General features: G+C 43.2%; 1 protein-coding gene across 1 annotated transcript; it reads left to right on the forward strand.

The window, feature by feature from the left end:
* The first annotated feature begins 1,500 nt into the window (after positions 1-1,500).
* LOC130382159 (T cell receptor beta chain MC.7.G5) lies at positions 1,501-14,719 on the forward strand. The gene is made up of 9 exons (XM_056589766.1): positions 1,501-1,579; positions 3,329-3,628; positions 3,950-4,246; positions 6,678-6,975; positions 9,506-9,588; positions 12,285-12,632; positions 13,000-13,032; positions 13,363-13,490; positions 13,976-14,719. The coding sequence occupies exons 1-9, from the start codon at positions 1,525-1,527 to the stop codon at positions 13,985-13,987; spliced, it is 1,554 nt and encodes a 517-aa protein (XP_056445741.1). The 5' UTR covers positions 1,501-1,524; the 3' UTR covers positions 13,988-14,719.
* The last annotated feature ends 878 nt before the right edge of the window (positions 14,720-15,597 follow it).

The following is a 15,597-nucleotide window of genomic DNA, read 5'->3' on the forward strand; positions in this document are numbered from 1 at the left end:
CGGTGATGAAAGATGAGACCATGTTCTCCTTTTTCTATTTACTGTTAGTGGCAGGTATGTAAAAAAACACAGAACTGTTGAGACACAAATGTGGATTATTAACGTCTATGTCTTTTAGACATCTTGTTTATATAATCCTTATTTTATATTCTTTTTTTTTCATTTAGCAGAGCTAGGCTATAGCATGGGACTGATAGCACCGTTAGCTTTTGGTTAATTTTGCTTGTGCACCTGTTGTGTATCTTGGTGATCAACATTTGAATATTGTTGATGCTATTCATCTCGTGTGTATTCGACTAATGCGTCCACCTCGTTCCCAGCCAGTTTATTTCACCCAGGTTTTCCAACTGACCTATTCCAGAGACGGTCAACGGTGGGGTCGCCGGGTGAGACGGTGACCCTCACCTGCAGCCACGACGACGACGCAGTCTTCTATCTATTCTGGTATCGACTGAGGAAGTTTGGTGAACCATTGGTTTTAATAGGTTACGTCTATGCGGAAATCATCAACACCGAGCCGCAGTTTGAGCATAGATTCGTCCTTAATGGAAATGCAAAAGGCAAGATTAATTTGATGATTGGAAATCTGAGCGTCGAGGACAGCGGCGTCTACTACTGCTGCTCCAAACTGCACGATGGTGCAAAGTGTCCGCTTCCTTGTACAAAAACACCAATAGTGTTCAATGGCGCATTATGAAACACAAGCGTATTGTTCTTTTGTCATAAATCAACGAATAAATTAGATAATTTCTATAATATGTTGATTGTGCTGCATACTGTGCTGGGCTTGGATGTTGGGGGAGACGTCATCCATACTAACAGATACGTCATGCATCGCAGGAATTCTTTACTTCTCTGCCTTCATGCATTTCTGCATTTCAGATCAACATGAATCCGAACTATTTGCACTCTTGACTTTCTCCTTTTTCCTGGCCACCTCTCAGTCTAAATAACATATATTTATAAATATTTTATAACAATTCGGATCTAAATGGGCCAAGGCATACCGTACATGCTATTTTAATGGGCTTTTTCAGGAGGTATGAACCATGATGAATAAATAATACATTTCATCTGTGACAAGCAAATTTTCTTAAATTAATTATGCCTGCAACCCAAACCAATAATTAAAAGACCAGGATATACAATAGCCTATTGAAAATGTGTGAACAAAAGTAAATGGGATAGAAGGAAAGAATTCTGCAAAAGTCCACAATCATTTCATCTTTATCCCACCCAGCCAACAGTTATTGTCGCTATGACAACAAACAGGGTAGATATTTGATCAGATAGGATTTCAGGCTAAATGCAGCTGCTAGTGTAGGTCTACTGTACTTTTGGAAGCTTGGTAATTGTATCCGATAGGTGGAGGCAAAACACTATTCAGAGAATCAAAATCGACTTCCCCCCCCCCCCCATCCCCCCTCCCAGACAGACTACACCAACACCAACCGATGAAAAACATCTAGCCTATATTTTGTTGATATCACAGATCAAGCTCAAGCCTCCATCTTCCAGTCAGAAATGATTGTCAGCCATGTAATGCGTGAGATAGGAATTATCTTCATTCTCTGTCTGTGTAAGTTGCTATGTTTTGTATTTTTATAACTAAAAATACATAGTTTCAAGTCAAACTATCAACGGATACAGTACTGTTTCAATGTACAGTACTGTATCTTGTTGTTGTAATCTATCTACACTCCCTCAAGGGTTAGCGTTTCATTGATCACAGCCTCATCTTAAAGTCGCTTTGGATGAAAGCGTGGGCTAAAACGACTCAATGTAATGCAAATGTGACTTCTCTAACTTATGCTCCACTTTCTCCTCATTCCATCCACAGTCGAGGTCAAAGGCATCGAGTTTCAGGAGTCCGGTCCCAAGATAGTACCGGACGAGAAGGCAGAGGTCATGATCACCTGTAGCCATAACGACAGCTCTCGGCCTGTGATGCTGTGGTACCAGCAGAAACAGGGCTCGGGTCCCTTGGTCTTGCTGGGTTATAACTATGGAGCCACTACATCCAACTATGAGGACGGCATCAAAGAGCAGTTTGAGATCAAAATGGAGGACAGGCAGAGCGGATCCCTGGCAGTTCGGGAGGCAAATGTGACACACACGGCGGTTTACTTCTGCGCTGCTGGTGAGCACAGTGATGTGGTTTTGAACCGTGTGCGCACTAAAACGCTCCTCTGTCTATCGAGTCGATGATGAACAGTACTAGGCAGGAGAGGGTGTGTCTTATTCTTCATGAAACAGACTTGATCTGAAGGATGGTCTGTATGTCTTTCTGAAAACAACATGAGGACAGGATGTCTTTTGCAGTCGTTGGGGTTCTCCTGACTTTGCTTCGACTTCTGGGTAAAATCTCTCTCATAAGTCTGCTTCCAATTAAAGCTATTTACTAATATCAAATTTCAATCATTACAGTCCATGGTTTTGTCTTTGACTTTAAATGAACATCTTCTGTCTCTCTGCTTTTCTGTCCATGGGTGTGTTAGACTGTGTGATATTTCAGCCATCCCATCCCATAATACTTCAGGAAAACACCCAGGCGGAGATTAAATGTCAACACGATGACGACAGTCTCAATGTCATGTTATGGTACCAGCGAAGACCACAGAGCAACAATTTGAGTCTAATAGGCTACAGGTACTTTGGCAGCGACCCCAACTACGAAGAATTGTTCAAAGATCAATTTGAGATGACGATGGAGAGCGAAGTGAAAGGAGCGCTGGTACGTCGAAAGGCAGAGGCAAGCGACTCTGGGGAGTATTTCTGCGCTGCCAGTACACAGTGATGTGGTTTGATGTGAGTCGCTCACTCAAAACCGATCTGTCCTTTCATCAAAGCTCAAACACAAGAAACTAACGCTAGTCCCTCGTGTCAAATCCAGACTGTACGATTCCTTATCCGTTTTGTTCACTGTATCGATTTTCCATCTGACCCATCTGTCTCTTTAAAGATAAAAATATGGCTTTGAATACTGTATGTCAGCCATGCACTGCATGAGATATGAATTATCTTTATTCTCTGTCAGTGTAAGTTGCTATGTTTCGTATTTTTATAACCAGAAAATACAGTTTCAAGTCAAGCTATTAACGGATGCAGTACCAGGCCCTTGTTCAATGTACACGTACTGTATTTTGTTGTTGTAATCCTTGTTTTATTATTCCTTCAGCTATCTACACTCCCTCAAGAGTTAGCTTTTCATTGATCACAGCCTCATTTTAAAGTTGCTTTGGATGAAAGCGTGGGCTAAAATGACTCAATGTACTGCAAATGTGACTTCTCTAACTTATGCTCCACTTCCTCCTCATTCCATCCACAGTCGAGGTCAAAGGCATCGAGTTTCAGGAGTCCGGTCCCAAGATAGTACCGGACGAGAAGGCAGAGGTCGTGATCAACTATAGCCATGACGACAACTCTCGGCCTGTGATGCTGTGGTACCAGCAGAAACAGGGCTCGGGTCCCTTGGTCTTGCTGGGTTATAACTATGGAGCCACTACATCCAACTATGAGGACGGCATCAAAGAGCAGTTTGAGATCAAAATGGAGGACAGGCAGAGCGGATCCCTGGCGGTTCGGGAGGCAAACGTGACACACACGGCGGTGTACTTCTGCGCTGCTGGTGAGCACAGTGATGTGGTTTTGAACCGTGTGCGCACTAAAACGCTCCTCTGTCTATCGAGTCGATGATGAACAGTACTACGCAGCGGAGGGTGTGTCTTAGTCTTCATGAAACAGACTTGTTCTGAAGGAGGGTCTGTATGTCTGAAAACAACATGGAGGACAGGATGTATTTTGCAGTCGTTGGTGTACTCCTGACTTTGCTTAGACTTCTGGGTATAATCTCTCTCATAAGTCTGCCAAAATGTCAAATGTCAATCATTACAGTTTTGTCTTGGACTTTAAATGAACATTATCTGTCCCTCTGCTTTTCTGTTCACAGGTGTGTTAGACTGTGTGACATTTCAGCCATCCCATCCCATAATACTTCAGGAAAACACCCAGGCGGAGATTAAATGTCAACACGACGACGATGCTCTCAATGTCATGTTATGGTACCAGCGAAGACCAGAGAGCAACAATTTGAGTCTAATAGGCTACAGCTACTTTGGCAACGACCCCAACTACGAAAAAGAGTTCAAAGATCAATTTGAGTTGACGAGGGAGAGCCGACTAAAAGGAGCGCTGGTACGTCGAAAGGCAGAGGCAAACGACTCTGGGGAGTATTTCTGCGCTGGCAGTACACGGTGATGTGGTTTGATGTGCGTGCTCACTCAAAACCGATCTGTCCTTTCATCAAAGCTCAAACAAAAGCAGCTAACGCTAGTCCCTCGTGTCAAATCCAAACTGTACGACTCCTTATCCGTTTTGTTCACTGATTTTCCATCTGCCACTTCTGTCTCTTTAAAGATCAAAATATGACTTTGAATACTGTATTGTCTTTGACTACTAAGAAGAAATGCAAGGATCAAGTCAATATAAATAATTTATACGCCTACACCCTGATTGATTGAGTCTGCCATGTACACATCATTCTGGTCAGAACAAGCGTCTTTGAGCAAGGCAGGTTTCAGTACATGTGATGCCGGTCGAGGGAGGAGGAGACTAGAGCAGGGCCAAAGAGTAGAAAGATCGACTTTCTTTCAAGCCCCTGTTTTTGGGCCTAGCGTACCCTGGTGAAACATAGCATAGCATGATCAGCGACACTGAGGATTATGAACGATATATGACAAGAGTTGAACTTCATAGTATATTGTCTTTAAGATCTCTTGAAGGACTGTGCAGTATGTTTCAATTTATATGCAGCCTTGGGATTCTTGTTTTCTGTTTTACACGTGAGACTTATTTCGATATACAATAATTTATCTCAAATCAATTGAAAAGCAAAGAAATTTTGAAATTGCGTTTTACTTATTTAAATTTTTGTTAGCTAATAAAATAACTAACAATTACAATTTTCCTTTCGCAGATGAAGTTCAAAGTGTTATCTTTCAGCAATCATCCGCTAAAATAGTCAGAAAAGGTGCCAAAGGGATCCAGATTGACTGCAGCCATGACGAGAGCAGTTATCTATTAATGTACTGGTACCAACGCAAAGAAGACAGCCCGTCCCTGACCCTCATTGGGTTTGGTTACGAGTTGTCCACTCAGACCTACGAGGATCGGTTTGAAGAGCAGTTCAAGATTACAAAAGAAAGTGTCCTTCAAGGAACGCTGGTTCTTACAGAGGCAGCGGTATCCGACTCGGCAGTGTATTTCTGCGCTGCCAGTACACGGTGATGTGGTTTGATACAGCTCCCTTGCCAAAACACCCTGAGAAATTAAAACGCAGCCTGACTGCTCTTTCCCCTTTGATGATGAGCAGTACTAGGGAGGGTGTGTCTTATTCTCCATGAAAACAACTTATTCTGTCGGAGGGTCTGTGTGTCGTCTGAAAACAATTTGGAGGAGAGAACCCCTACTTCTGCACCCCAGGGAGGTGGGTTTACCTCTGGTTCCTGTGTCATCATGGTTTTGGTCCTGATGTTGGCTTCTGGTTTTGGACTGGTTTTGGACTGGTTCTCTGCTCCTGGTCTGGTCTTTGTGGGGTTTCTGCACGGTGCCATTTGTCTTTGTTTCTTCCCTGTGTTGAGATCCATGGATCTGGTGTTGGGTCTCGGGTGACAGCCGTGGTAGGCTGGTGGTCCAGGGTCATCTCTCTGAAGTTTGACCCTTCCTCTAGCCCCCTCCCACCTCCTTACCATAACTCCTCTACCCCCATATGCTAAGGAGCCTGCCTCGCTCAATTTATGTCCCATTTATTATGAACCTATCAGACGAAAAAAGTCTAGCAACAATTCTAAACCAAATAGAATTTGAAATGTTACACACTTTTACACTTGGAAATATGAGCTTTCAATCTCAAAGAAGGCCAATAGCCATATCCCTCAGGGGCGTTGCCAGGGTTAGAAAAATAGTGAGGTCCTGGCTTCAGTTGCAGGGGTTCAGTTATGTGGAGGGGGGGGGGGGGGGCACGCACAAGCACAAACAAATGTCACACATGGCGGAAACAAAGTGACAAGTCTCAACAGAATTAAGCATTTTCTCATGTCATGGAGAAATTCTCAACCGCTGATTTTGTATACAGCTGTACTTAATAATAATAATAATAATAATAATACATTTAATTTAGAGGCGCCTTTCAAGACACCCAAGGTCACCTTACAGAGCTAGAACTTAGTATTTCTAATTTAATTTTTACGTCTACCGAATTGCGGTGAGCTCATAGCTGGCTACGGGCATGGACGTGAGATGACCAGGGTGAGAACCCCTGGTCTGGGCATCCTGCCTCATTGAAGGAGCATTTCCTACAGCCTCAGTGGTGGCGGTCGTGCCTCATATGTTGAACCGAGTAAGGTGTGGCCTCACTCTGCTGCCGTCAGCCATATCGGCAGCATGCTAGTCACAGCTCTTCATCTGTTCAGTTTATTCTTTTTAGGTGAGTTTTGTCATTGAAGGGCAGGGCTCATGGCTAGACATCATAATGGAGAATTCCATTGAATGTTTTTGTTTTTAAATACTTTCTTACTCACCCTCAATAGTACATAGGAGACACAGGCTTGTACTGTATTCCATCCTTTTTTGTGTGTGAATGAATAACTAACCAGAGCGCCCCTTCTTGACCAATGCAGGTCTGGCTGCCGTCCCGGTGCCCGTTCAACCCGGGGATCTGGTCCTCCAGCCGGGCGCTGCCATCACGCTCACCTGCAGTCTGGCGTCCGACATGTCGAGCTACACCATGCTCTGGTACCGACAACAAGTCTACGGTGATCCCATCGAGTTCATCATCCAAGAATACGACACCAGTCGGGGTCGCTTCAAAGCCACTCTGGACACAAACCAGAACCGCTTCTCGCTGGGAATAAGCGAGTTGCAGGTGAACGACAGTGGGACGTTCTACTGCGCAGCCTATCACCGCGACACGCCTGGGTGCAGCAGGCGTACACATACAGTCGTTGAGCTACGTTATTAGCGCTGTTGAGGAGCGGGTATTCCAGATGTCGAGGGCGCCGGGAGACCTCGTGGTTTTGATAGAAGTCGAGATAGCCAACTGTCAGGCAGGCGGTTTGATTGGTGAATATGCAAGCTATGCAAGCGTTCTCATAACAGTGCAGTTATCATTATTTATTATTGAAGGTTTAGTTACACATGGACAGTGCAAATTAATAAACATGAAAAATGTACCAGAATTAGCCAAAATGGCTATTTTGCATCTGTTGTCCATGGGCCGATGTTAACAGGCCTAAAGGAACTATAAACAAAAGAACTAAAATAACTATACACACATCATACAGGCTGTGGTTGCGATAAGAACATTAGCTCTTGACTCTAAGCAACAAGTGAGGAGGACATCCCATTGAAAAGCAAAGAAGACATCATAATCACCATGCAGTGACTTGGCTGACGTCGTCACGTCACTGACAATGTGACAAGAAAACGGACAGACTTAGAACCTACAGGCCACAACCAAAGAGATAAAGAAAAGGCCTTGAGAATATGGTGCCTGCGGCGTTATGTCACGGCAGTCCCCTGGGAAGGTAGCTTAACCCCAGCAGGGGACAAGGCGCACCATGAGGATTAGGATGACTCAAATGATGGCTCCGCCACCGCTAGGCCACAATGAGGGAATGAACCCAGTGGAGGGGAGATAATGAGGTTACACTGTTACAAAAGGTCTGTGCTTTTCTGACAATAAACTGTTAACAATATAAAATGTGTTGGATAGATAGATAGATTTATCTATCTATTTCATTTTCTATCTACACTCCAGAATAAATGTACAATCTCCACCAGGTCGCCCTAAAACGCAGCAGAATGAACATCTACGATATTAAAATTCATACTCTGCTCCACTTTTTTTTTATTCTTCCTATGCCTCTGTAGCTGCCTTGGGGCTAGGCCCCCCCACTCATATACTTTATCCTGGCATTCTGTCCCCACAAGGAAGAATTGCTGTTGGAATAATTTAATAATAGGCATGTTATAATAATAACATGCCTGCAAAAAACGTCCTTAATCTTTGATGACAATAAAGATACAAAATTAAAGCACAACTGAAGTCATCATTCTTTGATAGGATTATTTGAGGGGAAGGTCATGTTTATATATATTTTAACAAACTTTTTTTCCTTATTTCTCACTCAAATGACATGCTTTTTCGCGAACTTTTTCAATATTATAACCTCGTATATAATAATAATTTGCATAACCCAAGCATTGGTTATTAGACAGATATAGAACATTCATAAAATAATCAAATCAAACCATTTTATATTTCAAGATGTGCTGATTTTCAAGTTATTTCACTCCAAAAAATTGTATATTTTTTATAATTAAAAGATAATTATGAAGAAATGTTTAATTTCCTTATGTCAGCCCCATGTAAACACTGGATTAGGGAAGGCAGACTATATACAAAACACCTTCCATTTGGAACAAACTCCAACAATACTTGATGTGTGTTTGTGTTTCACCGAGAATTAAATAATCTCATCTCCCTTCCAACATAATTATCCTGCATTGACTGTAATTGCTAATGTTTTTGTATCCATTGCATTGTTTTACTTTACTTTATTATCTTATTTACTTTATTTTTATATTTCCCTCGGCACCGTTGCAAAAGAAGGATTATTTCCCTCAATGTGTTTTCCGGGGTTGAATAAACTAAAATGAAAAAATGAAAACGATCATTTTATTCTAAATTGCGTGCGTGCGTGCGTGCGTGCGTGTGTGTGAGCGACAGACCACGTCACCATGACGAAGTCTGCTATAAAAAGGCGGCAGGTGGAGAGAGACGTAACCAAAGGTGTCCACATCCACCGTGTCATCATCCACAACAAAGGAAAAACGACACAAACAAACACACAACAGAACACAACGAGAAGTTTTCATCTGACGCCTCGCGCCTGCTATTCCTGGCGCCGGCGGCTTTTCTTAGCTCGTGCAGAGCAGCACGTGCGGGGTACAGCCGTTTGCTCTGTTTCTGCATGATCTAAGACAACCCGCACCACGTGCTGCTGCTGCTGCTGATGCTCGGGGGAGATATGGGGAGGTCGCGCGGGGGCGTGCGCGGGGAGCGCTGATGTTTTTGTATGATGATGTTTCACCGTGGGGACAGGGGGCCACGGTGATACATCCCCATAGAGGCGCCGTACAAAAACCTCCCGCCGTTCACACGCACTGTGCCACCGCACAACCCGCTGCATCTCAAGGAAAAAAACCAACAATGGAGGTAAAGTCGACGCCATGGCTTCCCGGGTGCTTCTCTATACAAACCATGAGGAACATTCAAGACGTTAAAATAGATTTTGTTCCAGTTTTTCTGATGCCAATCGATTCCATTTGTGTGCGTAATTCGCCCTAGTTGATCAAACTCCGCAGCATGCATGCGTGTTTCGTCCATACACCAAATACATCTCGGGATGTGGCGTCTACCTTGGGGATGAATTCGGAAAGTTTGATGGCTTTTTGGTACAAGAGCAGACCAGTGTGACACTGGAAACGAGGCCTACTTTGGAAAAGGGACGAAACTCACGGTCCTGGGTAAGTCCACGCTCAAAATCCATCGCTATGACCAGCTGACAACAAGCGTTTGACCGCGAATAGAGCCGAGTCGTTCTAATATAGACTGATCTGGGAGATCTGGGTTTTGGGAAGAATCGATAACACTGTGACCAACACTGAACCAGCCTTCTTTGGCAAAGGAACCAAGCTGACCGTCTTAGGTAAATATTTCGTTCTCTAAATATGAAATGTAGGCTAAGACTGACACTTTCTACAGCCTCGGCATGAAAACCGTATGCCAGTATTCGATATAGTGTGAGTATTGCTGTTGGTGAAAGTTTGAGCAGATTATACCAGCCATTTCTGCACTGTGATGATTCAAGTGAAGCATATTTCGGAAAAGGAACCAAGCTGACCGTTTTGGGTAAGAGAATGATAAAGAAAAGATGTACAACTTAAGATACATAGGTAAAATGTAAAGGGGAGCAGTCAAAGAGCTCTATAGTTGTCCTGCTTCGTACGGTACCTACTTCTTGCCATTAAGATGGTGCACTGTGCCAATTATGAGGCCTATTTCGGCCAGGGAACAAAACTCACTGTTCTGGGTAAGTCCTAACGTTATTTCAGTTTTCGGTATGCATTGAATGTACTTGACCTGTGAATGAAACATTTACCTTGTGTGAGTCTGGTTAACTAATCTGTGGAAATAATGTGTTAGTAGGCCTGTCTCTATAAAGAAAAGGGGTAGGATCGCTTTGGAGCAGATATCTCAGGAGAAGGGGTTAAAGGCATTAAAACAGTGAGCCCAGCTGGGTCTTGGGTTTATTGGTTGTTCTTTTGCACTGTGCCGGTGGTTTTAACGAGGCACACTTTGGTGGAGGAACCAGGTTAACGGTTATAGGTGAGTCATCGAATTCTGTTTTTTACTTGTACTGATTGAAATATATATATTAACCTGAAACGTGCAAATTAGCAGTTCAACGGACTCCCCAACCTTTTCGGTCGGATAGTGCGTTTTTATGACTTAAATGAAATAAAATGAAATAATCTATTCATTCATTAATATATGCGGAGGGTTGAGACTCGACGTTAGTGTGTAAAGCGTTCACTTGAACGCATAGCGATAAGAATGAATAAACTACTAAAGGAGAGGGTTCTCCCGTTCGAGGTGAGGTGTAGCCGGTGATGTGGAGGCAAGGTGGAGACAGGGTTATGTTACGGTGGAAATCCTCTGTGCTCATACACGGTAGCCTACTTTGGAGCTGGAACGAAATTAACCGTTTTAGGTAAGAAATGTGTCCTCCAAAGCTCTTTATCTCGTAGGAGTCATGGTGTAGACGTTTGGTTAATCGGTAGGCTAAAATTAAAAAAAGATCTCATCAAATATTTAAAAAAATAATTCATTGTTTATGTGTAAAGAATGTTCGAAAACGGTGAGTTAGGATTCGGATTCATAAAAGGAAAATCTTGATCCAAGCGGTGTGTTGGCCCAGTGCCCTGAGAACACCGACTTGGAGTCAGTTTTATCCGCTCCCAGACTGTAAAGGCTGTGGTGGTGCATGTTGGCCCGGTGCCCGGAGAACAACAAGTTTTAACCGCTCAGTGAGCGGCTGTGCTCCCAGTCCGAGGCATACTTCGGAAAGGGGACAAAACTCACCGTTTTAGGTAAGGATATACGCAGTAAAATTATCGTATGTAATTCGTAATGCATATTAATTCTCTAATGGCGCATGTTAAATACATGTAAATATATATATAAAAGAGAAATACGTCCACCGAGACCATTTTGGTGGTTAAAAGTCGTATTCGTGATGAAGTGTGTTGTGTAGGTCTACACAACCAGGTTAAATGTTTTAAATAAACTGTACACTGTTTCTACTGTAGGCTAGGCTACAAAACCATTAAAGTGGTTGTTTGATTAATTCGCATGGACTGGTTGTTCTTTAACTGAACTCCGAGCCTGCTGTCTGGTAGAGGCACACGACTCACGGTACTAGGTAAGGAATAACTTGTTTGCAGAGACAGCATTATGTTGGTTAGTATTGACCAAAACAATGGAGGGAAAAGCAATAATTTAAATGAAGAAACAAAGTTAATATTTACTAATAGCAAAATTAATATAAGTGTTTTCATGATATATAAATTAGAAATTAATAATAGATAGGTAATATAGCTAATTGTCTTTTTAACAAGCAGCAAAAGCGAACACTGTCTTTGCTTAGTAAGGCTAATAGTCATTTAGCAAAAATGCGTTGGTCTAAATTAAGGACATGTGTTAATATTGCAAAAAAAAGGTTCTAATGAAAAAGCTAATTAACTAAAAAATATGTAACGGATTACAATGGGATTAAAGTGTAATGTAACAATTGTTAAAGCTTGGCACTTGGTTCTATGAACATCCTTACTGTACCAACAGCGATATATTGTTGTTTTTCTTTCTTCTGACAAATGCAATTATTGTAAGTCTCTTTGGATAAATGTGTCTGCTAAATGCCCTAAATGTAAATGTAACGAATCACACAGCCTCGCTCTGTTAACATCGCTCCTTAATCCGCCTAATGTACACCAACGTACCACGTTTATCGGCCAGGGCCGGTCCCACATGCAGGCCCCACCAGGGTGTACCAGTCATGTGCACAATCATAACTAGTATGGGAGGCAAGTCGGTCAAAGGAAAGCGGAGGCTGGTCACCCCGCATGTCAGACGGTCTGACGGCGTCCCTCTGTCCCCATAGAACCGGGGTGTAACGTCTCCCTGCCCACGGTGGTGGTCCTGCCGCCCTCTGAGAAGGAGTGCCTGGACCGGAAGAAGCAGCTGAAGAAGACCCTGGTGTGCGTGGCGTCGGGCTTCTACCCGGACCACGTCGGCGTGTCCTGGACTGTGAACGGCCAGTGGGTCACTAAGGGCGTGGCCAGTGACCACACCGCCCTGCGCGTGGCCGACAAATACCAGATCACTAGCCGGCTCCGGGTGGAGGCCCGGACGTGGTACACAGAGGGCACCATCTTCAACTGCAATGTCAGCTACTTCAACGGGACAGACACCATCTACAACTCGGCGGAGGTTTATGGGGGCGGTGATGGTACAGTACAGCACCCAGAATGACACTTAAGAGTCCATTACACCAGAACTGGTTTATGGGGTCACAGTAGCACTACTGAACATGAATGACCCTTAGGAGTCCCGTACCATATATTTGTATAGAATATATAGACTAATTGGACTTCAAATTGGATAAAGGGGTCTGCTTAATGACTGAACAGTCAATAAAAAGTATAACACTACTTTATTATCGTAAGTTATTATAGTATAACACTTTGTTAAGGAGCAGTAGCCGCTACGACATCTAGCTTTAGGAGAGCCACAGCTGATTGTCAGCTGACGAACAAACGTTGATTTGATTGGTAGGAAACCAGTGTAATAATACGTGTTCCACTCCATCTTTCCAGTCAATGGGACCCAGACGGACGCCATGACCAGAGGTACCAGTTCTGACCACACAGTAAAACCACACAGCACTAACTTACAGAAAGGACCCATGTACAGGCACTTACTTTACCTGTATAGGCTCCTGTTGTATACGGTCACTCAGACTGAAAATATACTACATATCTTATATTACTTATTATTTGTGAACATCCTGTATATATCTATATATATCTTTTATTCAATGTTAATCCGATATATTTAATATTTACTTTCCACATTTACTGTAGTTTTCACTTCATCCCAACTGTGTCTCAACAGAACAGTACCTGAACCTAAACCCCAACACGCTGTTCATTTGAAGTTCTGCTTTGTTTTGCCCACAGAGGAATTTCTTAAGGTCACCCAGACGGCCAAACTGTCCTACATATTAATGATCGTCAAGAACATCGTCTACGGAGTCTTTGTCACGATACTGGCCTGGAAACTCGGCATCGGACGATCGCACGCTACGGTACGTTTTACGTGCGACACAAAGCTAGCATGTAGCAATGATGTGGTTATGAAAACAAGTGTTTTGGGTTTACAATGCTGTGGCACATATTTCATAAAGGTTAGAGCATGTTGACTTGGAAAATCTGGTTTGTCCAAATAGTTTGTAGGTAAGTCTGTTTAGCATCTCTACTTCAAACCCTCGCAAGCACAATTGGTTACACTGTGAGTTGCCATTTGCTACTTTACATTTATACTTATGATAGCAAGACATGTATATGTATACAGTAGATGGCACGCATGTACACACCTTTCTTGTGCATAATGTTAGTTTCTGTCGGACTTTTACTTGTTTGCACTGTTGAGCTAGCACGATATTCAAGCAGATCAATGTGCCCGCGAAAAAAAACGTGAACCTTGAAGCCGCACTCGAGTGAAGGCTGAAGGGGGGCGTCTGGTCAGGACGTCCGTGGCTCAACTTGTGTCTTGTCCCGTCTCGTCCCCCAGGCTAAGAAGTGAGACAGCGGGCGGTCCAAGGGAGGTGACGGCTCCAGCTGAGCATTGTCTCCGTTGTTGCCTTGGTGATGTGAAACATGCCATGCGAGGATATAAACACATTAGGTTGTACTCTGGAGAGCCACGCTGTGTTCTACATCCAGGCATCAGCCCGCTTCGTCTCAGTTTCTCATCACTTTGAAGATCGCTGATGAAATGATTGGGACGCTAAAATAATTATAAGAAGAATATTTAATAATGATAATAATTTTTGCTGAAATCCATGATGCTTTTGTCTCATTAGAATGTATGTTCTTGCATGATTTGTGTTTGTTTTCATAAAACCCAATGTTTCTTTCTGTATTAAAGTCGATAAGGTTGAAATGGCTGTGGTTTTGTTCTCGCTAGTTTGTAATAAAAGTTGCTGAGATGAGATGAGAGAATTAACTAAAGTTAATGTGTTGAGTTACTCTCGTAGATTTATATATTCTACTAGTATACCAGACGCCTTACTACGTACCAAGACATACACAATCATCGGCAACATAGAAAATTACCAACAAAACACATCAGAGAACCAAAATTGCTCTTGTCTCCAGAGCGAGACAGCCAGCAGAAGAGGAGCTGATGATGGAGGAGGAGAAGGAGGTGATACAGGATGTGGTGCCCCACATCCTCCTTACAAGCGAGAAATGTCAAAGATCGGCAGCTTCCTGCCTCCCCACCACGACCCAGACACCTGCCGCCTGCTCGTGCAAAACAGCCTGCAGTCGGGCGGAGAATTTTCCACGGGGGGGGGGGGCGGTTGCCGGGGGTGACGGGGGCGTGCGTGTGAGCGCGCAGTGCGGCGGGCTTCTGGCTGGTGTTTGGAGGCAGCTGCTTGCCTCTGTTTCCGGTGCAGTCGTTTGCATTTTGCAAAAGAGCTTCTGAGGTGAAGACCTGAATATGAAAACCTGTTGTGCAACTGCTACATGACGAAAGTCAACTACAGGTGACGGGAAAGGTAACCTCCTCAAAAGCATAAGGTTTAGTGCTTTCATTCACCACTGTGAAAGCTGAAGTCAATGTGAGTGCTCAAACTAAACAAAAGAAACGCGTACAAAACTATCTCCATCTGCCGGCACTGTTGCAATCCTCGAAGTCAACTGTTCTTCAATCTTTTAGAAGTCTATTCCCTGTTTTCACTTGTGTTTATGCTTTGAAAATCCATAATTCATTCACACGCAAGCATTAGCACACTCAGGAATGCACTTGAATGTATAAAATCGACACACACGCACACACACACAAACACACACACACACACACGCACACACACCCCCGTTGTGGAGGTGTCACACAGACCCCTGTGGTAAACGTCTTGACTGCTGTGCACCAGAATACAGAAATAAACTCACCACAGGTGTTATCAAAATATGATTCTTATTATAAAAATATTACAAAATGAACAGAAACATGGAGTCAAAATATAAAAGATAGTTCTCAAGAAAGACAGTGGCAGTGCATGGCCATTAAATTAGACTGCAAAAACATAATTTAGTGAAGTCTCATTATAGCCACAACATATAATAATACAAATAAAATCGTACAGTGCAGCAGATAGTATTTCAAATGAAATAAAATGAATCAATCAC

Source organism: Gadus chalcogrammus, chromosome 5, assembly GCF_026213295.1.
Source record: "Gadus chalcogrammus isolate NIFS_2021 chromosome 5, NIFS_Gcha_1.0, whole genome shotgun sequence".
Classification (NCBI taxonomy): Eukaryota; Metazoa; Chordata; class Actinopteri; order Gadiformes; family Gadidae; genus Gadus; species Gadus chalcogrammus.